This window comes from Maniola jurtina, chromosome 23 (assembly GCF_905333055.1).
Source record: "Maniola jurtina chromosome 23, ilManJurt1.1, whole genome shotgun sequence".
Taxonomy (NCBI): domain Eukaryota; kingdom Metazoa; phylum Arthropoda; class Insecta; order Lepidoptera; family Nymphalidae; genus Maniola; species Maniola jurtina.
Window position 1 is genome coordinate 3246014 of NC_060051.1, and position 24657 is coordinate 3270670.

The 24657-nt window shown below is 37.3% G+C and overlaps 1 protein-coding gene across 7 annotated transcripts in view; it reads left to right on the forward strand.

The window, feature by feature from the left end:
* The window catches only part of LOC123877372 (ankyrin-2-like), a 96544-nt gene extending 79892 nt beyond the window's left edge, over nucleotides 1–16652 (forward strand). For 3 of the 7 annotated variants that reach the window (XM_045924072.1, XM_045924070.1, XM_045924073.1), the window contains 10 exons: nucleotides 57–193; nucleotides 520–1594; nucleotides 1666–1782; nucleotides 1999–2094; nucleotides 3228–8910; nucleotides 9995–10116; nucleotides 11776–11933; nucleotides 12937–13090; nucleotides 13364–13472; nucleotides 14933–16652. In XM_045924072.1, coding sequence (XP_045780028.1) covers nucleotides 57–193; nucleotides 520–1594; nucleotides 1666–1782; nucleotides 1999–2094; nucleotides 3228–8910; nucleotides 9995–10116; nucleotides 11776–11933; nucleotides 12937–13090; nucleotides 13364–13472; nucleotides 14933–14990 — 7709 coding nt within the window. In that variant the 3' untranslated portion in view covers nucleotides 14991–16652. Of the gene's footprint in view, nucleotides 1–56; nucleotides 194–519; nucleotides 1595–1665; nucleotides 1783–1998; nucleotides 2095–3227; nucleotides 8911–9994; nucleotides 10117–11775; nucleotides 11934–12936; nucleotides 13091–13363; nucleotides 13473–14475; nucleotides 14522–14932 lie in introns of all 7 variants that reach the window. The other 4 variants (XM_045924071.1, XM_045924075.1, XM_045924074.1 and 1 more) reach the window with 3 other exon arrangements.
* Nucleotides 16653–24657: the final 8005 nt, after the last annotated feature.

Here is a 24657-nt window from a genome sequence, read left to right on the forward strand (position 1 = left end):
TTTTTTTTGTTCTTTTATTCTTGTAAATGACACAAATACATTTTTTTTGTTTTTAGATATGGATAAAGCAAAAGTTTTAGAAATCATTGAACCAACATCAGATATCGATGGAAAACTTCCCGCTTCTAGTTTCGATATAAAGAAAATTCGTACCGATTCACTCGATGACGCTGATGATTTTCCTGAAAAAGAGGTATGCTATAATAGAGATTGTTTCTTTGATAAATATCCGTATAACTTTAAAAAGCTGTTACTGATGAATATATTTTGAAATTTTTTATAGCAGGAAGTTTTATCATTTATAAGCCCAAAACAGTATTTTTTTTTTCTATCTGTCTATTAATAATTATTCTGTGTATGTCTTGCATTATATAAAACGAAGCATGTCATTTTCCCGCTGTACTATACTTGCTTCGCCCATGGATCAACCTTAGAATCTTTTGCTAACTCTGTTTTCAATACAATCACTCGCGCTAAATAACAACTTCACAGCCTTGCATAACAAACAAGTATTTTCAGGCTGAATATTTTGAAGACGGTGCAAAATATGATGATCCGGAAGCTTTTAGCGCAACTGCATTTAAGGACAAAGGTCAACAAGATGCACCATGCTCCAGCACACAGCAAGATCTTGATGATGATAAATTTACAGATAAGTTTGTAAAGAAAACTCACTTTGTTGATAGTATTCTACGGTCCGATTTAGTTTCAAAATCTACAACAGAGTCATCAGTTACGACCGTTATCTCAACATTAACAAAATCTTCAGACGAGGACCAAAAATCTGTATTAGAAGATGCAACTTCTGCTGATTTATCCAAAATCAGTGGAGCTGATTTAATGAAAGATCCTTCTAAAACGTCCATAGACACAAAGGATGAATCAAGAATTGAAGATCAATCGGAAGATCGGGGCACTCCAGATTTATCTAAGAAATCTCTCGATTTAACCAAGGACTACTCAAAGTCATCAATAGATAGTAAGGATACGTCACGAGACTTTGCTACGAATGAGCTATCCAAAGATTCTACTGTTGATCTTACTAAGGACTATTCAAAAGCTTCAATAGACAGTGTTAAGGAATCTTCGAGATCAATCGATGAAAAAACATTTTCTGAGGAACAATCATCATTTGATTTTTCTAAGACTCTAGCATCAGATGCATCAGATGCTATCAGTAAATGTAAAGAATTTATTGAAGAAGAAAGATCTACGTCTAAAATCATCCACATTTCAACTAGTTCTTCACAAGAAACATCAGTCATGACAGAAAGTAAATTATTTAGTGAACAAGATGAAAAATCGCTTGAAACAACAAAAACATCTGATAAGACGGAACTGGAAAAAGATTTACTCGAAGACATATTGAAAGCTAAAGATAGGATAAAAGATGAGGATGAGAAAGCTACAAAAGCGACAGATGCAACATCAGAAACAGAAGTTAAAAAAAAGTTGACTTTTGAAGACAAAAAGGAAGATGAAGATTCAGAAGTGCCGGACATGTCTGAACTTAACAGGAGATGCTCAAATTTGCTTGAAGATATCTCGGCTCAAGGTGCTCTCATAAGGATTGATTCAAGTCACGTTGTTCACGGTAAGATTCTACACTTATTTTAACATTGAAAACTGTTATGATACCTTAACCATTAAAAAAAATGATTGTAGATCTTTCCTCAAAATTCTCAAAGACGCCGCCTCCATCCCCTGTAGATTTAATAATGAAAGAGAGGATGAAAACAGATGAGAGCGCTAGTGATAAACATATTGGGCTACAACCTAAGAGTAAGTTATTATTACTTCTGAAAAGCTTTTCTCCTGGTTTTTCTTTTACAAACACAACCTGTATGGTTCTTATTTTACTACTTTTACGTATATTTCTAAAGATGTTGACTTGCTTGGACTAGTTTGTTCTGTTTTATGACTTTTATGTTTCAATCTAATAATATCTGTTTTAGGACTTTTATGTGCAAATCTAATAATATTGTGTTATACTCCTAGGTTCAGAACCGTCATTTTTGGATGCAAATCGACAATCTCCTAGAGTTTCTTCAGGTGGGGACAGCTTAACAAGTGAAACTGAAGCTCATCAAAGTGGTTAGTACATATTATTCTGTAGACTCATGTTATTATCATGTTTCCCAACCTGAACCATAAACATACCTATTTAAACAAAAAAGACTCCATAAAACCCCTATTACTTTTATACACTTTATTCAAATGTACTTAAACAATTTATTTTATTTAAAATCATCGACAATGTTATTATAATTATAATATACTCGTACCGTGAATATAATATTCCTTTTATAAAATATAATATTCTAGAAGATGCTTCATGCATTGTAGTGGCAAAATAATTATTATCAGGTAGTCATAGCGAAACTTTACTCATTGCTAAGTAGAAAATATAAAATCAGCTAAAAGTTTGTTTGCCACAGTATTTAGTTATGCCGAACGTCGCATGTCGTTTGTTTCTTCATATTATAATCAAATATTTATTATTACAGAAAAAGAATCAAATAATTTTAAGCACCTAGATTAGAAAGGTAGAAAAAACATTTGAACACCCATTATAAAATATATATTGATACATTAAAAAAAATGACGTCATCTAATCCAAACCATTAAGATTAATTTGCTATAATCACATACGTTATGCCAATATCTGTCGCACAGTAAATTTTACTTTCTTTCTTGCGGAGTCCTCACATTGCTTAGGTAAGTGGACACAATTGGAAGAAGCATCATATTAATAATAATAATTACTTCATCAATGTCGCTTTTTAAACTTTCTAAATGACGTGTTAGTTTACTATCATCAATAATTATTAGCAAGACAATTTTTGTTTCCACTCTACATCAATGTTCACCTTTGAGTAATGTTTCGCTTTGATTCCAAATTTTATTTGATTTTTTTAGACGTATTTGCCACATTCGCTTTCTTCACTGTAATCATATTTATCTTTTTTTATTTAGTCTATACTTCTTGTTTATACATTAAAATGCCTAGATGCTTTCGTCGTTTAATTTTTTACAGCAACAATTTCAATTTGCACAATCTGCTCGTTCATAATAATATACAAATAAATTGATTTTATGTAATAAAATCAAATAATTGTTACCTCATCTGGAGGACACCTACTTAGTCAAAGAATATAGTGCACTTGTATTAATTTTATTTATAGCTTTTAAAATAATTATTCTCAAATGGTGTATTTTCTTTGCAGAAATATTAACAGAAGATTTTAAGGCACTGGCTTCGATTGATAGATCCAAATCGCCAACAAAACATTTATCTGGTGATATGTCATTTGTTAATGTCGATAAACCTACAATAACAAGCGGGGCTATAGAACTGGTGGACCGGACAATCGAAAAAAGTATTGATGTGATCGACCAAATTAAAAAAGAAATTGAAGAAGAAATGCACAAATCAACTTCATCAGATACATTTTACTCAGAATCTAGAATTGAAACTTCTACATCATCCTCCTCAATCCATAAAACTGTTGAAGGAACTCAGCTAAAGTTTCAGAGTATTGATCCAGAAGCAGTTATGTTGGATATGATTTCGAAATTTGGAGCTACCGGTGAATATAGCACGGTACTTTCACACAAAGAAACAGAAACTCGGAAGATTTCGGGTCAAGAATATTTTTCAGAAACAAAGCAAGTTTCATCATCAGATGATGATTCACTTATAATTAAGACAGAAACTAGTCATGAGCTGAGAGGTCAAGAGCATGAAGTAAAAGAAAAAATGACAGTCAAAAAAGAAGGGGACCAGACAGAAACTTCACAAAAGAAAATGGAAAAAGCTCACGAAGCAACGGCTAAAAGATCTGATATAGAAACTAAAACTGTTTTCAAGAGTACTGATGATACAGATATAGTTAAAGTAGAAAGAGAATTTTCAGAACAAGGTCTTTATACAGGAAGACAAACAAAATCAGAAGAGAAAATGACTGCTTTAAAAGACGACACAGTTAAGAAAAAACATGAAGTTAAAATCTCGGAAAGAGACCTTTCCCACGAGCAATGGGGAAAAGAATATTTCACGCAGCCAGGAGAGTTAGAAGACATTAAGGAGGATGAGGACTCAAAATCTAGAATTGCATTTGTAGATTCAAGTTTAAAGATAGTCGAGAAAGATGAAATTGTATCCAGTGTTCAATTTTCTGAAAAAGGACAAGTTATAAGTTCAAAAGTAGAACACCATAAGGAAGAATCTGTTATCGAAAGTAAAGAGCACGATGATCTTAGTTCAGATGCTTCTCATATTCCAAGTTTTAAAAGTGAGGCACCAGAAAGAAGAGGTTCATCTGAAACGAGTCCTAAAAGTAAATCTAAATCATTTAAAAAGGACGATGAAGTATATGAGGTAGACTTTATAAAAGAAATAAAGGTATCAACTTCACCCGTGAAAAGTACATTTAGTCGTACGGGTAGTCAAGATACACATTCAGAGTCTGAAGTTGTACCAGAATTGCCTCATGATGACAAATTAAGTGAAACACCAAAGAAGGAAACTTCTACAAAATCTGTAGTGAGATTACCACACAGTGATGATTTGACGTTAGAAGTGTCAGTCGCTGGAGAGATATCTAGCGTTGATAAAAGTTTAGCATTCACAACCATACCTGATTCAGCGCCTATTTTATCGTCAATCCAAGTATCAAAAAGCATTGAAGGTGATATAATTGAAACGAAGAGTGGAACTATTGAAACTAGCACGAAATCTACAAAAATTGATATGTCCCCAAGTACTTTAGAAATATCAGATGATATTAGTACGACCTCTAAAGATGTAATGATAAAATCTGGGGAAAGTATTGACACTGAATGTATGGTAAAATCATTGGAATTCCATGAGAGTGAAGTATTACAGAAGTCAATGGATTCAACAGTCAGTGCTGAAACTTTACATGCATCTGAATTTTCGACTGAAGCTGATTCAGCTTTTTTAACGGGCACAGACTATAAAAAAGAAGAAATTAAATTAATGAAAGAAAAAAGTACTGAAGATATTTGTAGTAGTGGTTATGATACCGATTTTTCCTCTGCCGAGTTTCACGGAATGAAACTTGAGACTGATAGGGTAGCTTTAGACTCTTTGATATCAACTCAACCTCTGGCTGACTTATCAGTTTTAGAAAAAACTATTGATGAAGTTAAGCAATCTTTGGAGGCAGCACAAGTTGAAATAATAAGTGAAAAAAGTGACGGAAGTATTAAATATAAGCAATCTCCATCTGAATTTCAATTCAAAATTCTAATCAGTCCTGAAAGACCTGAAGTGATTAAAGAAGAACCTCATCATGCGGACATTCAAATGGATAAGACGGTCATTCATGACGATAAAACTGTAGTTATTGTTGAGAAAGATGAAAAATTACTGGATAGTCAAAAGTCTGATAGTGTGTCTCACAAAGTTAGCTCCCAGGAAGAAACCACATTCTCAGATGAAGATAAGGACACAATCCATCTGAAAGAACCTAGTCCACCACTAGAAGGAGATATATCTATCAGGTCAGATAGTGGGCCCCACTCAATATTAGACACGGAGAGTGAAGGCTTATCTGACAGAAATGATTCATCAAAAGGGAGCCCAGAAGTTAAACTTAGAGCACCAAAACATATTAAATCACAATTAGGAGTTATAGAAAGGCGATCTGCGTCTGAAATCGAAAGTTGGTCTAGTTCTGGTGAAAGCCACTATCATAGTTTTGAACATTCTGAAAGTAGACCTTTATCTTCTGATGTCGAAGTGATGATGACAGCCCAAAGTGGCACTGACTATGAAACAGCTCTCACTAGTCATGATATATCTTCTCAATCAATGAGAACGTCCAAAGATTATTTTACTGCTGGTAGTTCATTAGCTTCAAGAGATAGTATGAAAAGCCTTGATTCAGATGGATCTAGTCATGTAGCTAGCATAGATATATCAGATGCATCTGAAACACTTGTACCATCTGCTAATGAATTAAAAGAAGAATTGATGGAAAGTAGCACTTATGTTGAACAATTTCTTCATGAACCAGAAAAAAAGATATCTAAAGTAAAAGAAATTAGTGACGAAGAAATTTCTGGTGAAGACGAAGAATTGAAAATAGATAATACTGAACCATTAGGTAAGATGAAAAGATCACATGAAATGCGATTTCAACCTAAAGATATGTTACCAGAGCATTTTCCACTTGCTGGAACTTCGGAAAGTATCGAGTTTGATGACGATTCATTAAAAGAGAAGGAAGGATCTGACACAACCATTTCTAGTCAACTTAAAACTGATGAGATTTTATCATCATCTATTTCAAAACTAGACATGTCTTCATCCCAATCTCAGATAGATTTAGACAAAGAAGAAGTACAAGAAACCATCAGTAAATCATCGGCACCTAGTGACCATGCGGTACCATTTTCCGTCACTAAAGTGGAAAAATCACAAAGAGAATTTGTAGATGTAGATAGTGACATCATTCCTATAGGCTCGGCAGAGTATGAAGAAATAGAGAAATTTGGCAGTGTAACCACTAAATCGAAACCCTCTACAGATGAAAAACCCATAATCAAAACAGTCATGCAAATGGATGAAAGTATTCCGAAATCTGTTACCACTCAACCAGCTCAACCGGAAGATGTTAAGGAGGAATTTGTGAAAAAAGTAATTAAGGAAATAAGTGCTATGCCTTTTCCTATTGCGGAAAAACCATCGAGTCAGCGGGAATTAGTCGATATTGAAGATGATATAATCCCAGTAGGCTCAAAACAATATGAAGAAATATTAAAATCAAAGAGTGATTCATCTGTACCAAAGACAAAAGCTGAAAAATCAGGTGCTAAAACCCCTGAAAGTCAACTAGAAAGTAAACAAAGTTCTACTTCAAGTCTTAAAACCCACGAGCATCTCTCCACGCCCCACACGCCGTTATCAGCGCCGAGTCAAAGCTCTTTATCTACGGAAAATGGGAGAGAATATGTTCTTGATGATATGTATGATATCTCTGAAACGCCAGAACTAAAATCTGACATAATAACTGAAAGTAGCAGATCAGAGCTTATTATAACTACGGAAGAAAAAACTTTGCGTACATACGAAAAAGAACAAGACTCACCAACTAGTGATGAATTCGAGATGGTTGACAAGCCTAGTGAAATGGACGATTTCGTTGTTATCGAAGAGGTTGCTAAAGAAGCTCAAGAAACAGATCCCGAAGGTAAAAGTGTACAAATAAAAGCTCAAAAATATGTAAAACGACATGACACCGAGATAGAAGAATATTTATCTAAAACAACTAAAAAGCAAGAGAGCTCTAGCAGTGCATCTGGCTCATTATCTGATGAAGAACTTCTTCAATATGAACTGGAACAAAAAAAATTGCAAGCTCAAGAATTAGCTGAAATCGAAGCAGGTAAGCGATGGATTCAGATGCAATTTGAAGGAGACCCTAGGTATGATTATGAAAGAATTCCGTTGGAAGATATTAAAGAAGAAGAAATGACTGATTTTGATGCGAGTCGAATAGGAAGTTTAAGCTCACAAAAGGAGTCTATTGGAAGTTGCAGCAGTTTTAGAAATTCTTATGGAAGCCTCTCTGAATCAGAAATGGCCTCGCGAATGAGATTTAGGTTAAAAGGAGAAAATGATGACATTTCGATTAGCTCGTTACAGGAATTTGAAAATCTGGAAAGGGCCTTAATGGAACAATATCAACAACATTCTTCATCTTCTCAGGACTCTCTAAATGGATCATTGCCTCGTAGATATATTCTTAGTAAAAGTCAAGGTGATGACATATCAATTTCAAGTTTAAAAGAGTTTGAAGGACTTGAGTCAGCCTGCTTAGAAGCCTTAAAAGCGGAATTACTGGCAAAGCAAAAAGAAGCTTTGTTAGTAGCTGATCCTAAAGTAGTTAGTGGAAGTTTTCTAGAACAAGAAAAACGTGCATATGACGATGGCAGTGATAATAGTCCGCCATTTAAGAGTGGTAGTCCAGGACAAAAAGGTGGAAGTCCCTCTCAAAAGAGTGGTAGCCCTTCGCAGAAAGGTGGGAGTCCATCCCAAAAAGTTGGGAGCTATGGTAGTCCTTCACAAAAACTTTTGGCGGACTCAGCAGCTATTAGAAAACTTATCGATCAACAATTAGCATTAGAGCAAAGAATGCAGGAAGCTAGACCAAAAATTATCACTGTTAAGAAATTTGATGATAGAGGTGCATTTTTTGTTCCTGAACCTGAAGCGGGAAAATTAGAAACAAAACCTACTGAAGTATCAGAAGAGTGTAAAAAAGCTTCGTCTTTCGTTTGCGCTGCTGCTCCCAGCGATGGATCAGCAGAATCTATACCAGGAGATTGTGAGGAGATGATGAAAATTTTAGATCAAGAAGAAAAATCAAAGAAGCAAGAAGAAGAAAAATCTATAACTCATACAGAGGGAGGTGTAATACAAATTGTGCGGACGCAAACTGTTATCCAGCAAAAGTTCATCGATGGTAAAAAGGTTTCCGAAACAATAACCAGCACGGATAGTGAAGGAGGTGTAGATATACCAACAAGGCCTAAGCAATACGATGACGGCTGTATGTCCGTAGGTTCTGAAATGTCATCGTCCTTAGCCTCGCAACCTTCAGAAATGGATAGTTTAATGACTATAATAGAAAGACATCCATCTGATAGTGAAGTGGTTACCTTTTCGAAGCACACAATAATTACGTCATCGGAAAGATTTGAAGACAAGCCCGAAGATTTAGAGTTTTCGAGAGAGGGCAGCGCAGTTCGTGAACTATCGCCCTCCTCTGGGAGGTCGGTAGCTCACAGCATTATTTCCGGCAAATATTTCACAGATCCAGCCAGCGGTTCTTGGAGCGGCCAAGATGAAGAACTGAGTTCATCGGGAAGTTTCAGCAGGTAAAAAAAATCATTACTTGAGGACAATTAAAAGTTCAACAAGATATATCCGCTATAACTTTCCTTCCAAGTTCCAACATATGAATATAAAGAAACCTTAAAAATTAACATACGAGAGCGCAGAGCACGTCTGTTGTACCTACTTGATCTAAGCTGGAGTGCATCTGCTTGCTTGCGAAGGGGAAAAAGGTTTTCACGCATGCGCGGGTTGAGCGGAACGTAACCTATACTTACTAATATTATAAAGAGGAAACCTTTGTATTTTTGTATGTTTGTATTGAATAGGCTCAAAAACTACTGGACCGATTTCAAAATTTCTTTTACCATTACTTAGAGGGATTCTTCCGAATCCGTATAGGCTATATTTTATGCCGGAAAATAGAAAAAATAAATGTCCACCCGTGCGAAGCCGGGGCGGGTCGCTAGTATGATAATAAAAATGGCCTACTCTCATAGATTAATGCACTAAGCTACCAGCGTACCGTGCATTTACATATCAACTTTGCAGTTTGGCTTTCCACTTGACTTCATGACATCAATTGCGCGATTGCTAGACCAAAACAAACAGAAGTGTGAACAATTAGCCAGCTGTCATTGCACTCATCGCTCATCACGCCCACTCCCGTGAAAATCCAAATATAGTCCATACAAAATGAGAACTGTCATGTCAAATGTACGATTTTAGTCCCTTTTTAACCCCCGACCCAAAAGTGGGGTGTTATAAGTTTGTCGTGTGTATTTGTGTATCTATCTGTGGCATCGAGACTGCTAAACTAATGAACCGATTTTAATTTAGTTTTTTTTTGTTTGAAAGGTGGCTTGATCGAGAGTGTTATTAGCTATACTTAATCCAAAAAAATCGGCTCAGCCGTTTGAAAGTTATCAGCTCTTTTCTAGTTACTGTAACCTTCACTTGTCGGGGGTGTTATAAATTTTTAATTTACACTTGTATTAAAGGTAAACCGTACTTTTGACATGACAGAGGACACAGAGTTAACATAGCGAATGAGATCTCATTTTCTACACATTATACGCATGTACATTAGAGTTTAGAGGTATCAAAATCAAAATTGTCTTTTTGCAGAGCTCGCGCCGACCTAATGTTAGGTAGTACAGACAGTCTGGAAGCCACTAGTTCAAATGCTACAAGAGCAACATACAATTACGAAGTAGACACGCCTATGACTGGAAGTCTTACTTCTGGAGGTGAGTTAAATTAACAGTAAGATTCAAACTTATTTGCGGCTGGGAAGTTAAGTTGAAATCTACATAGCGCACTTTGACTTTGCTTAGGCTTAAGTATCAGTTAAAACGAGACAGCTTTACGCCCGCGGTATAGCGCTGTCTCGTTTTAACTGTGTCTTGAGTCTAAGCAAAGTCAAATCTCTCTCTCTATAGATCTCTGTAACACGACTTGTTACAGATGACATTTTGTTGATACAAAACTCACTCAGTTCACTTCTCAACCGTCAGAAAGCTTGAATTTTACTTTACAAAAATTAATTTATGTGAGCTTTTTTAGCTTAAATATCTAAAAGCAAAAAGGCTTTGAACTATATCTACCTTCAATCAACTAACCTACTTACCTGCAATTTTCTTACCATTAATCAATAAAACTTACCGGTTCATTTGTAATAATAATTTTATTATGTATGGTCGGTAACTGTATTATTATATAATATTTTTTCAAATTAAAAATGTTATATTACTTAAAACTAGCCTTATCTTTTTCACAAATGCTTTTATATCAAAACGATGACTTGTTCAAAATTTTGGACTAATTTTACTGTCATTATTTTGTTCGAAATTTCTACAATAAGAAGTGGACGAATTATAGTGCAGAAATTTTGAAAAAGGACTCACCGTAATATTTACTCTGTTTAGTTTACTAGTTCTGTCAAAAGTACGATCCCAATTATTATTATTATCATAGAGCAGATAATTTCTCTAAATTTACGCATTATACTTCTTGTACTCTTTCCACAATATTTTAGCATGCAACTAACCGTTTTCATTAATTATTATTACATGATTAATCTTATCTATATCATTGCAGATGCCTTCATACCCTGCTTTATCAATACTAATCCTTAAAATTATACTTACATGTACCTACTTTCTTTGGGATAATTTGTTGACTAGTACACAAAAAAAAATATGGACCTTGATCAGTTTTATCAAACATAATAAAACATTAAAAATTTGAAAAAAAATATTTTCTCCAAAAAGTAAGCACACACTCTTACTATGCTCTTCTGACTATTTACTAAAATGTAAGCACATGCCATAAATTCATCCAATCACAACAAATGAGATTATACCATTGGTTGATGCAGCATTTCCAAAATCGACCAGCAATGTGTGATCGCAATCACTTCTGATCTACCCTCTAATTGGCTGACACACTCTCATATAGGTTTAAATTGATGTTGCATAATATCTAAGTTCAGCAGGTCAAAAATAAGATTTTACCGAAGTGATAATGATTATATTTTAATAATCAACAATTTTACTTTCATAAAAACAAATTTCTTCAAGCCCATAACCATTGCATGGTTTAGGCCACAGATAAATATGCGAGGCGATTCCTAGCTCCAATATGGTTCAGAGTTTAGACGAACCGATAGTCACCTCATTGATTACCGTTGGTAAGCTTCAAGGATATAAAGTATCCCACATACATACCCAAAAAAACTTAGCCCTGAGTTTGCTGTCGCACTGTCGGCTAAAAGTTACACTTTACATATGGGGTAAATATTACTCATGAGAAAGAAAACTTAAAATTCTGTGCGTCAATACATTATCCCAAGCTTCTCTTCTCTATTGCTTTTGCCAAGCTTGATACTAATCAGAAAGATAACATAGCGCGCCCTCCAGGCTCTAACACCATGGTTTCCTCGCTCGATACCCTGGACGCAGTGACAGCGGTGCAGATGGAAGGTCTAGAACATCAATCCACCATAAGTGAGCACCATTCGCAGGAATATGAAGTTCATGAACCAGATTCTGATACGGAAAGACTGGTGAGTCATTTTATCACACTAATATTATAAAAGCGAAAGTTTGTATGTGTGTGTGTGTGTGTGTGTGTGTGTGTGTGTGTGTGTGTGTGTGTATGTATGTTTGTTACTCCTTCACGCAAAAACTACTGGATGGATTTGGCTGAAATTCGGAATGGAGATAGATAATATCCAGGATTAGCACATAGGCTACTTTTTATCCCGGAAAACCAAAGAGTTCCCACGGGATTTCGAAAAACCACCACGCGGACGAAGTCGCGGGCGTCAGCTAGTCTTGTATAAGGCTGGAATGCCCGCTTTAGTTGAACCAAGTGGAGTGGAGCGTACCGTGTTCGTCTTAATTACATGTTCATACAAGCTCCTGAGTGGTAGTGACATCTAGAGTCCAGATAATAAATGTCCTCAGGTGTGACCGCCCATTGCCCTGCTTTTTATAAAAAAATCAATCAAGATTTTATAGTGTCCTTTTCCCATCCAACTATACAAAGAACTAGACAAAGACTATAAAGGAATATAATTACAAATAGGAAGATTTTTTATTCAAATACACTTTTACGAGTGCTATTTATTGAATCGTCAAGTAAATCTACCACTGGTTTGAAGTGCTCTTCCTAATGAGAAAAACCAGCAAGAAACTTCACGGTTGTTCTTTTCTAAAATTTAATTTACAATATTGTTCTTCTCTCTTTTCGCGTCGGTACCTTAATTTTGAGAATTGTGGCTCCCTCGAAATGTCACCTTCTTTACGATGTTACGCCATTTTTCCCTATTAATGGCCGTATGGATTTACAATATTATGCCAAAGGTAATCCATACTAATAATTATTAATATGAGTCTGTCAGTCTACCTGTCTGTTTGTCATCATACGATTTCTCAGTTTTACCTCTGAATCAATATTAACAAATTAAGACTCAGCTTACATGAAAAAATGTTCCGAAAGAATGTCTTGTGAACGAATTCGAGGGTAATACAATATTATTTATCTTTGAACATTCAAATTTTCAGGAACTAGATAGTGCTCCACGTGCAAAAGAACGCACGATAATGTTCGACAGTACTGATACGCTGAGTGCCGTCAGTGGAGATGGATCTGTAAAAGAAGCTACCGTAGAGGCCCCAGCAGCCACCTTCTACATCGGAGATACACCAATAGTTAGAGGTAACCGTATAACTATTTTTTCCATTCCATCAGCCTGTATGCGTCCACTGCTGGACATAGGCCTTTTATTTCGTTAATTGAAACTGTCATTATTCTATTCCCTCTGATTCGCTATTTAAATAAAAATAAAAATAAATATTTTTATTTATTTTTATTTTTTATTTTATGACATTTTGACAGTATTATATTGATGTCTGTATAAAATTCAGCGATTAACAAATCAGTACTATAGAGTAGTAGTAGTAGGTGATAAAATGAAGATTCCAATTGCAGGAGACAGACAAGAAGAAGAAGAAGAGAGTCAACCAACACTATCAGGCAGTTGTCCAGCGTCGCTCCCCCCAGCAGCACAGTCCTCCCCACCCATTCCAGCCCAGAGGAGGTTAATACTTTATTAGTATAGCTAACTGATGTGGGTTAAAAATGCCGTAAGAATTTCACAAAATTCTTTCTTAAAGGGATCTAGAGGGATATCGCTTAAAATCTTAAGTTCCTAGACCCAACGGTTTGAGCTGTAAGTTTATAAGTATGTCAGTCAATTGGTCTCTCCTGGAAGAGAGAATGGAGAATGCAAACATTCTTATGTGATACAATTAGTGCTTCATGTACAACGAAGAAATAAACCAGTTTATATAATTAAATTGCAAATATGTGTTTTCAAACCTGAAAATCATTTTGGGTGATTTAAAAGCTGAATTTACACTGTTAAAGTTTCAGCAATTTGGAATGATTAATGCAAACGCAATACATTAAGAGGGCTCTCTCCGTCACTCGTTTCATACAATCGTAGTTCCAATTTCATTTGAATATTAAGCAACGAAAGTCCATGAAATTTTGCAGACATAATCTAGAAACTAATATCTATGTCTGTGGTTTACTAGATTTCTGTTAAAATATTCGGTTTCAAAGTTACGCGGTCTTAAAAATTTTCATACAAATCTTTGAGCCCCTGTAATTTTAAAACTACATATTTTTAGAAAAATCTAAAACACCACAGGCACAGATATTAGTTTCTAGAATATGTCTGCAAAATTTCATGGACTTTGGTTGCTTAATATTCAAATGAAATTGGAACTACGATTGTATGAAACGAGTGACGGAGAGAGCCCTGTTAAAGTTTTGATTCGGTACAGTTTTGCTAAAGGACTTTGTCATTGTTATTAAGTTTCTCTTCATTGCTTTCATTTTATTTATTTCTCGTAACTTAAAATTATACATGAATTAGTTTAGTCCTTATCATGTTGTTCATGTTGTCAAGTTATAGAACCATGCGAATCGTTATGCTTTTTATCAAACATCACTTTTATTTATAAAAAATATTTCTTTTGCTAATTTCTAGTACCTAAAGTCTACTAAGTACTAAAGTGCAAATATTATCATTGCAGCTGCTATTGTTTAAGTCACTCGTGAGACAATCTCGGCAAGTTATAGGTACAAGGTTTATATTGTATTGCTTTCTAAATTCATTTGCCTTTTCAGTTTATCACCAATTTATTGATTGAAGATCCTACCTAATATTTAGCAATCGCTTTTTTGATAGGTATTAGAGAATAAATTTACTACCTAACGTTTATTGATTTTCAAATGTGTGGTTTGCTGTTACTATAACCATCGCATGTAAAAAGGGGTAAAGTTTTATGTCTTGTGGAAATTTTCATTTGTTTGCTTTGCAGCATCAGTTCGTTTTACTTTAATTTTTTAGTTATTTTTACATTATTTGACAAAAGTGGCAAATTCCGCAAAATAACGCTGCATAAATAACTGCTTTTATCCAACAAATGAAATTCCACAAGATTTGCGCATACGCTGGATTAATAGTTTAAATCATCTTTTTCTTTGCAGGTCTCTTTCAATGATTCCGAAACCTGTGCAGTCAAGTTTTAATGGTACAAAGAAGTAAACTCCAGGAAAACATTTAGAAAAATGTTCGTTTTCATTATACTATTCTGTTTATTCACGGTTATTCCAACGTCAGCTTCGGCTTAGCGACTGCACTGTTTACTAACTCTGGTTGTGGAAACATTCCTATGTACAAAACAATGACTTTCTAAAAACAAAAGAAATGAAATTTCTATCAATTTTTTTGATAACCCTGTTGACTAGTTTAGTGTTTAGCTTGTGTACTTACTTTGAAATTTTACATCACACCAACGTTGATAGAATTCGCGTTGAAACACTTCAGCGTTAAACTAAAATGGATCTTAATAGATTTATTTTACAGCTCAAATTCGTACATACATCTTTAGCCAGCGCTCCAAAATGGAAAGATTGGGAAATAAAAATCGGTGGAAACTGAACTTTTTACTTTAAAAAAAAATATCTTTAGATGCGTTTCGATCTCAAATTTTATTAACGTTGGGTGAGATGTAAGATCTTATAACTAAACAAACTGTTAGCAAAAATGTTATCAACTGCATTTCGTCTTAAAATTTGGGCTAAACTTGCGCAGAAGGAATAATGTCCACGGAGAACAAAGTCCCTCATGTATTACTGGCATTTCGCCTTGTTATTCCATCAATCCTTGGCGACTCATTTTTGTCCCCTGCGGATAAAAGTTCTTCAACTGCGCAGGCGCAGGCCGTGCGTTCTAGTTTCCTATAGGTAACTTTGCCGTCACTTATCTCTATAAGCTTGTTGTTGTAAAAAAAAATTTCAATAGTCCAAAACGGGGTATGGGCCTCGAGGCTGAGCCTTATCCGGGCGTATTACCACAGATAGCTATAGCTGCCTGGGCTATTTCTTTCAGCCCTTTGTACACCTTCAAATGACGCCATTGAAACTTTGTTCAGAGACATAAATTACCATGGATTCGCAAAGAGCGTTCATGGCACCACACTGTGGCTAATTTTGCTGCAAACTAAACTAAATTTACAGCTCCAAATCTAACGCTATCCTTTTCCTCATCAAGCATTATGAAAGGAATAGCAATATATTTCAATGTCTTTTTAGTTTAGTTAAAAGGTAGTGTACAAGAGAATAAGTCACACAGTCGGTTTCAAAAAACGCTCTCCTAGCAGTACGGCAATGGTATCCTTAAAAACAAGACTATTTCTCTACTAAGAAAGAAAAGAAAAGTTACTCTCATCTTTTTATCAAATTATATCTTTGGACGTAACTGAACTTTAAACATGATATAGACAGACATAAAAACAGACAATACTCCATTTTCAACTTAATCAGTCAAATATAATGTGAGGTGTAATTCTTAATCCATTAATTGGATATATCGTTAGGCATACGAAATATAAGTATTGTGCAGAATTTTGGATGTATTTTGGTACTAAATTTTGTACTGTGCCGTCGGGTATCCGACATCGGTCCATGTTATCTACTTGACCTATTTAAGGCTTTTCACCAGAAATGCGCTAGGTTGCTAAGTAACGGAGTATGTCAAACCCACGAATGGATCACATGATTTTCATAGCATAGCTTAAAGCTTAGCTCTGGTGGAAAGAAGTTCAACGAAGCTTAGTTTTTACATATAATGTGTAAAAAATGATTTCCCACGCGTCATTTTAACTTTATGTGTCACTATATCATGTCAAAGTACGATTTTAGTCCTTATTTTAAAGATGAACCATACTTTTGACCCATATAGTTAAAATGGCGCGCGAGTAGACACTTTAAAAGACTATACCTACTAGTTGAAGGGAGTGATGCGACTCGAGCTATGGCCCGGTATCCACCAGAGTGGAGAATAGAGATGAGAAGAGATGATTAAGCAGATCAATCTGATTATTGAAAGAAAGAAAGAAAGAAAATGCATTTATTTGTTGTTGGTGTCACGGATAAAATAGGTGAAGTAAAAATTATCACATCCTTTAAACTTTATCCGATCGACCTGCTAAACCCATCTCCCGCCCTTTCCGCCTTGGTGAATACTGGACCTAAAGATGCAAGCTAAAGAAGCGAGCTTAAGATGCCGAGCTAAGAATGTGAGCTAGGAATGTGCGAGTGGTATAGCTTTAGCTTAATAGATGACGTGAAAAAATCGTCATCTTTTAAATATCTAATTGGTCGACTGAAAATATCTCCTCTCCACATTTCACTTAGGTGGAAACTGGGTCATAAGGTTTTTTTTTTTTTTTTTTTTTTTTTTTTCTTCGGGGGAGGAAAAAATCCCTACGGACTTCTGCCGGCTGGCAGGGTGTGTCCGACTTGCACGGACTAAAATAACCTCCCCATGTCGTCCAAGGTGAGCACGGAACTGCGTGGCATTACTTCGTGCTGACCTCCCAAATCTCGGTCTTCCTCTTTTCTTCTTTTTCCCTCTCTTCTCTTCTAATCATTATAGCTCTCAGCATTTGGCTGTATCGCTGCCAGGCGTCTTCGCTCGACAGCATGCGCGGTATAAGGTTTCGGGCATTCACACCCTCCGCGTCGGTCGATCCTAGCGCATCTACTCTTAGGTCAGCACAACCCGGACATTCAAAAATTGCGTGTCTCGGGGTGTCTTCCTCTCCGCAGAAGTAGCACCCTTCGCTCGGTGCTTTCTTAATTGCGTAGAGGTAGGTGTTAAACACCCCGTGACCGCTCAGAGCCTGCGTTAGCCACCGATCTACTTCTCCATACTTTCTCTTGTGCCACTTTTTTAGGTCTGTAATCAGTTCCCTTGTCCAGGCCCCCTTCCCTAATCCTGTCCATTCGCTTTGCCATTCCGTCAGGGTACTCTCCCGGACTTCTGCAGGCGTCTGTTCCTTGCTCATAAATAGCTTCGCACGCTCCTTTACCAGCTTGGCTATAGGAACCAGCCCTGCTATTACCAGAACGGCGTCAGTGGAAACCGTTCTATATGCTCCGCAGATGCCTATTGCCAATCGCCTTTGAACAGCTTCCAGCTTTTTGCGGTAGAGTTCCACTTTCATAGCCCCTTCAAAGATTGGCGCCCCGTACAGTATGACGGAGTGTGCAACTGATGCCAGCACCCTCCTCTTGCTAGCTCTGGGACCTCCTTTTGTTGGCATTAGCCTGTATAGGGCTTCCGTGAGCTTCTGCGCTTTATTAGCTACCTCCTCAATGTGCTTCTTGAAGTTGAGGCTTTTGTCGAGCCATACTCCCAGATACTTCACGTGATTCTTCGGAGTTACTATCGCTCCTTGAATTTTGAATTCTATAGGATCTAGCCTCCGCCTTCCACTAAATACAGTCGCCTCCGTTTTCTCTGGTGCAAGCGCCAACTGCTTTCTTTGCATCCAGCAACTTATTCGTTCGAGCGCCCTGTTTGCCCTGATCATGAGGGAAGCCTCAGTTTTAGCCACCACTACGAGAGCTAAATCATCAGCAAAGCCCACCAGTTGGATGCCCTCCTCTTGTTTCAGCTCGAAGACGCCATCATACAAAATGTTCCAAAGAGTTGGGCCAAGTATTGATCCCTGTGGTACTCCGCTGCTGACTTTGATCATGTCTTCAACTCCATTACAGTCTCTAACTTTTATAAATCTGTCTTCTAGGTAGCTACTTATCAGGTTTTGGATGTAGCCTGGGAAACCTCTCTTGCGCATTTCCAAAAGGATCTCTCGCCAAGACGCGGAATTAAAAGCATTCCTCACATCTAGACAGATCAGGGCACAAAGATTTCTCGTTTTTAGCGTGCCCTGTCTTGCCGTCATGGCTGTATGGACCACTTTTTTTATAGCCATCAGTGTGGACCGGCCCTGCCTAAAACCATACTGATGGTCAGAGAGACCGCCGTGGTCTGGCAAAAGCTTTTCTATTCTGTGAAGCAGAAGTCTCTCCATAAGTTTGCCATAACTATCAAGCAAACAGACTGGTCTATATCCGGCCGGGTCTCCCGCTGGCTTATTTGCTTTCCTGAGTAAGACCAGGCTTGCTTTTTTCCAAGCTGCAGGAAATGTCCCAGATGTAAAAGCATCGTTGAAAACTGTTCTTACTTTCTCCGGTATAGCCTGCACTGCCATTTTGACCACCTCTGGCCCTATAAGATCGGGTCCTGGTGCCTTCTTTAGTTTAAGGCCTTCAACCGCCGTCCTTAGCTCTTCTTCCGTAATTTCTGGCATCTGAGAGGCATTTCCCATGATCCGGCCGAAATCTTCATGGAACGGGAACAATACTTTGACCACGGTTCTAATTAAGTCCATTTCTAAGCTGGGCGGACTTTGCCGTAATCTTTTGGTGACAATCCTATATCCCAGTCCCCAAGTATCCTGGTCCACTTCCTCACAGAGCTCTTTCCATTTTCCTGCCTTTGACTTCGTGATAGCTATTTGCAAGTCCTGTTTCGCTACCCTATATTTCTCTCTTAGCTCCTGTATTTCTTCTTCTTTGCTCTCATCTCTGGTTGAGTTTTCCCTACCCCTTTTCCTTCTCTCACGTGTGTAGTCTCTGCGACATCTTGTGCAATGAGATCTTTTCGCGGCAATTAATTTATTCCACCAATACACTGGTGCTCTTCTGTATACTCCTTTTTTGGGCATCGCCCTATCGCAGGCTTTTGTGGTCTCCATCACCAATTCTTCTGGAGAGCCAATCACACTTTCTTTAAGGACACATTCTAGGACCTTATGGTCAAGCTTATCTAATCTCCATCCTACCTGTGTATCAATTGGTAACTTCCTTTCATGTTGAAGTATATTAAACTTTATATACCGGTGTCCACTCAAGCTATCTTCCTCCAGGACTTGCCACTCAGTAACTCTCTGTGCCAGACTTGCGTTGGCAAATGTAATGTCTGGGGTGGAGTTTTTTTCACCTCTTTGAAACGTTGGGGCGACTCCTTCGTTCACTATAACCATGTCCATACTCGCGAGCATTTCCATGATTAGACGACCTCTGGCATTCTCAGTTTTGTTGGACCAGACTTTTGACGCTGCATTGAAGTCCCCAGCTACCAAAATGTCTCCACGCTGCAACTTGATACTTTCAAAAAGCTCGTCTAGGTCTCGCTCAAAGTCCTCAAAACTATGGTTCGGCGAAAAGTAGCAACTAAAAATCGTGAGCCCAGAAATTGCTACCGCCACAAAACCGTTTCCTTGAGCCACTATTTTAACCTGGGCGCGTTTATTATAAATAATTACAGTTGCATCCCCTCTATGGTCTGTAACCCATTCACATACTTGCACTACTTTCCTGCTTGGCTCCGCCACGATAGCTAAGTCTATATCATTTTCTTTTGCCGTCACTTCGAGCAGGTCGTGGGCAGCTCGCGTTCTATCCAGGTTTATTTGCAGGACTTTTATTTGCGAGCCTATTGCACCATTTCCTGCTCCTAAACCCCGTTTTTTGACTCTTTGATCCTTCCGCCGGGCACCTTTTCTTTCCAAGACGGGCAACTTTTAGAGCCCATTCGATGTCTTGTGTTACTATGGCCTCTATCCAGACAGATAGCGCATGCCGTTTCCCTCTCACAGTTTATGGCCTTATGTCCCTCATTGCCACAGTTGTAACACTTTTTACTTCGGTCCTGGCCTGGGCACCCCACTGAAATATGCCCGTATTCGAGGCACCTGTAGCATCTTTTCCTTTCTACTGAGAGTCTGATTGGAACTCTCATCCATCCTATCTTTATCTTTTTCTGGTCTGCCAGTTTTTGAGCTTCCTCCTTTGGGAGCTCGACCAGGGCTGTCTTACTACCGTATCGGTTCTCCCAAAAACTCTTTATGTGGAACTCTTTCACCTTTTGTTTTAATGACTCTTCCACTTCCTCTTTTTCCACTGTGACATCTAGTCCCCTAATTATAACATCTGCAGACTCCTTTAATGCTCTAAGGGTTAAATTTGGGCACAGTTCCCCCACCTTCTCTTTTATTTGCAAAGCGCTTCCATCTTGAGCTTTCTCTAGCTCAAGCAGTATATCACCCTTTCTGGTCTTTCTTACCTTAGAGAATACTACATCTTCACTTGCTAGTCCCGACTTTACCTCTTTAAGTACACTGGCATAGTCACGATCTTTTACCTCGATTAGCAGTGCTTCGGGCTTTGCGGACGGCTTTCTACCCGTTGGCTTTTTCCCCACCTTATTTGTTCCTTTCTTCTTAGTTTTCTGATTTAGGGCATTTTCCTCTACCAGATTTCTCCCTGTCTTTGTCGTTATATCTTTCCTGAACTCATTCTCTTTTTCCTTATCCTGCTCCCGATTTATCCCCACAGGGTGTCTTCCTATTTCTTTCTGTCTCTCTTTTTGTCGTCGTCGTTTCCCTTTCGATTGTACTTTCTTCCAATCAGTTTCCGTACCCAGATCATCATCCCATTCTAATCCTTCCATCTCGCCTCCGGTCGATGTATTTGTACCCTTTTCTTCTACCACCACTGCACCTCTCTTTGCCCTTTTTGGGGTTCTCTCCGTCTCTTCGCCTTTTTCTTCTACTCTCATTCTTCTGACATCCATGACCCGTCCACACAGCTTTTGCAATTCTCGCAGTCTTGTCTTGATCTCGTTGGCTGTATTCTTGTATGGCCCTTGTCTGTCCACAAGGGAGTTTACAGCTACGATGTTGCCGAACAGTTCACCCAAAAGGTTATTATAGGTTATTTTGAAATAACGCGCCCCACCACCGCTATTTACACATCTAAGCGAACAAAATTATGTAGTGGGGCGCGTCATTTCAAAATAGACAAGCTCTACAGTGATAAGCGTACTGTAGCTTGCATCGTGCATCTTCCTCGTACAGCTTGTGTTACATCGACATAGCATATCTTACCCGCTCCGCACTACACCATTTATAGCTTCGGTGGAAATAGACACTATTAGCTTAGCTTAGCTTAGCCGGCTCATCGCTCATCTCTGGTGAAAGGCAGCCAACCTCTATAGATAGCTTAGCTTGTTAGTCTTGAATAATCGCTTATTCGATGATGTTAAACACTGTAGAGAATATCAACTATTTTGTAAGAGTTAATATAAGTAGAGTCCTTACTGATCATTGTTTTGAAAATCAAATGATTTTATTTAATACAGAATTGATTAATTAATGAAACAGGAAAAATGTCCCGCTTACTTTACATGCGTACATACGAGCAACTTTTATTTCTGTTTTAGTCTCCCCACATCAGTTTTAAGAAAAATATCCAGCAATTTTATGTTGCTAACTCAGATTCTGAGTAAGTCTTCGTAAAGTTTTCATTTAAAGTCAAACAAAAAACGCTACAAAGTAAATCTGTTAGCGAATCTTCCTTATTATTATCATCGACTAACTTGTACCCATGACTTCGTCCACGATATTTTGTAGCACTAGGGGATAATGTCATATATGATAGAGGATAATGCTATAATATGACAGGGGATAATAGGGGATAATGGGGATATCAGTGATAGAAATTTCAGAATAAGATTAGCTCCGGACATTGCCCCTACTCACAAACTAACAAACTTTAATGCTTAATATTATAAGTAAGTAGGTAAGTATAGATTATTTTATTCCATCGATTCACTTATTTAATCAATGGAAAAGGTTTTCGGAAACCATTTGTTGTTGATTGAACTTATGTTTCTTGACTATTGCCGAAACAAGAGTTGCTTGTCTGCGCGTAACTTAAGAGGGGTTTATTCGTGGTGCGCTCCAAGCGAACGTAGTTTGACTCTCATTTGTGCTTAATAAACAATTAAACTCAATGAAATTTTGTAGAGACGTTCCAGAAGATAAGGATTTACAGACAAATTTTTAAACCACTGTAACTTTAAAACTAGACGTTTTACGTAACTGACAAACCACAGGCAACTACAAAAATTCATTGGGTTCGATTGGTTAATATTCTAATGGAATATAACTACGTGTGTATGGAACGAATGACGGAGAGACCACCGTTAAGAGAATCGAATCATTTCTTTCCCAATAGACAGGGGCAATCTGTAAATTGGTTTCAATTCTTGCACAATTTCTGAAATAATTAGATAGGTAGAGATACAAAATGTACATGTATAATAAGATTAACGTGTTACGATCACGGTTCACGGTCAGCATCTTTCTTTTATAATTACTGCAGGCATAACGCATAACTGAGGTTGAAATCTATAGAGCTCACTTAGATTTTGCTAAGACTTAAGTTTCAGTTAAAACGAGACAGATTTATGCCAGCGGTATAACACTGTCTCGTTTTAACAGTGTTTAAGTCTGAGGAAAGACAAAGTGGGTTCCTCTGAGTAGGTTCCTGCGGTAGTGGAGTTGTGCGGGAGGGGTGTGATGACGTCACGCGAGAGCTCAGTGATTCGTCAACTTGTGACGTCACCCTCCCGCACCGGTCCACTACCGCAGAGGCCTACTCAGTTATGCGCTATACCTATAATATAAGCATTTTTCAATGTGATTGATGATATTAATTAACTATTTCTAGTCATTTTGCTTTATTATCATAAACAGTAATAAATTACTTAAGTGTAACATGCTTTGTGATTATTTTTACTATTACGAATTAGATTAGTGAACAAAGATATTTATTTAATTTATTTAAGTAAGTGCATTATTTAAGAATTTTATTTTATATACTTATATGTTTATTTTCTTAGTTTTTATGATTAGTTGATCGTGAATAAAAATTAATGTCAACGCTTGCTCAGTTTCAATATTTAAAGACTCCAGTACACATTGGCCAAATGGATTCGGCAAAATGCCAGCAAATAAGTATGTAATCTGTTTAAGTTTTATGCGAGCATCCCTTGATGTTTGTATAAGTTCCAAAGTTATGCGGCGAACATACGCCAAGTGGCCTGTACACGTTAGCCGACTGCATTGGACCAATGTGTTCAAGGCAAACGGTAAGTAAATGAAAGGTAACAATTTAGAGGTACTCATAAAATGATACTAAATGGATTTGGATGGTTTTGAATTAAAGTTTGAGACTGAAGATGACTTAATATCTCGCTGATGAGATAATAAAGCTTAGAAAAAGCACATGCTAAAACGTGATGTGCTTTATATCAGCGTAATAAGCTGGGTATTCATATGGGAGCTGCTGTATATTGTAAAGCAACCAAAAGTGTATTTTAAGCTACGGCCACACTTGCGCGTCATGAGATGCGGGAGCGCGAATCTATTTGCAGGAGTAGCGGTCGCCTAGGTTTATATGGCACCATTAAATATCGTGGAAAGCGATCACCGCACGGCTGAAGTTCCCGCTGAGTAGTTTCTAAATCGTACGTGCGTTATTTTATCTTATTTTAGTCGTTATCTTATCTTTTATTAATTGGTGAGACTTCCATTCAACGTAAGACCTACGTCATTCGTGATGTCACACGCAAGAGCACCGCGAGAAACGAAATTATTCGTACAAGCTCAACTTAAAAGTTACATAACTTTTTAATTTGTTTTTATATTTTAGTAAATCTTTCGTATTTTTGTTAGATTCAATAATATAATGTAATTAATTAATTTGAAAAATGGAAACTAAATTGTATTGTATGTTACATGAGCAAGTCTTGAGAGGCATGTCGAGCGTTAGGTTAACCTTTAAATTGCGGCAAAAACTGTTATCAGTTCGAGAACATTACGTGAGCCATGCGAAAAGGCTCGCGACAGCATCACACAAACCTGCGTGACCAATTAGATACAATAATAGTGCTATCTGTCATCACATTAAAAACTCAGTAGGAATGTTCACGGTTATATAGCTCCCATATG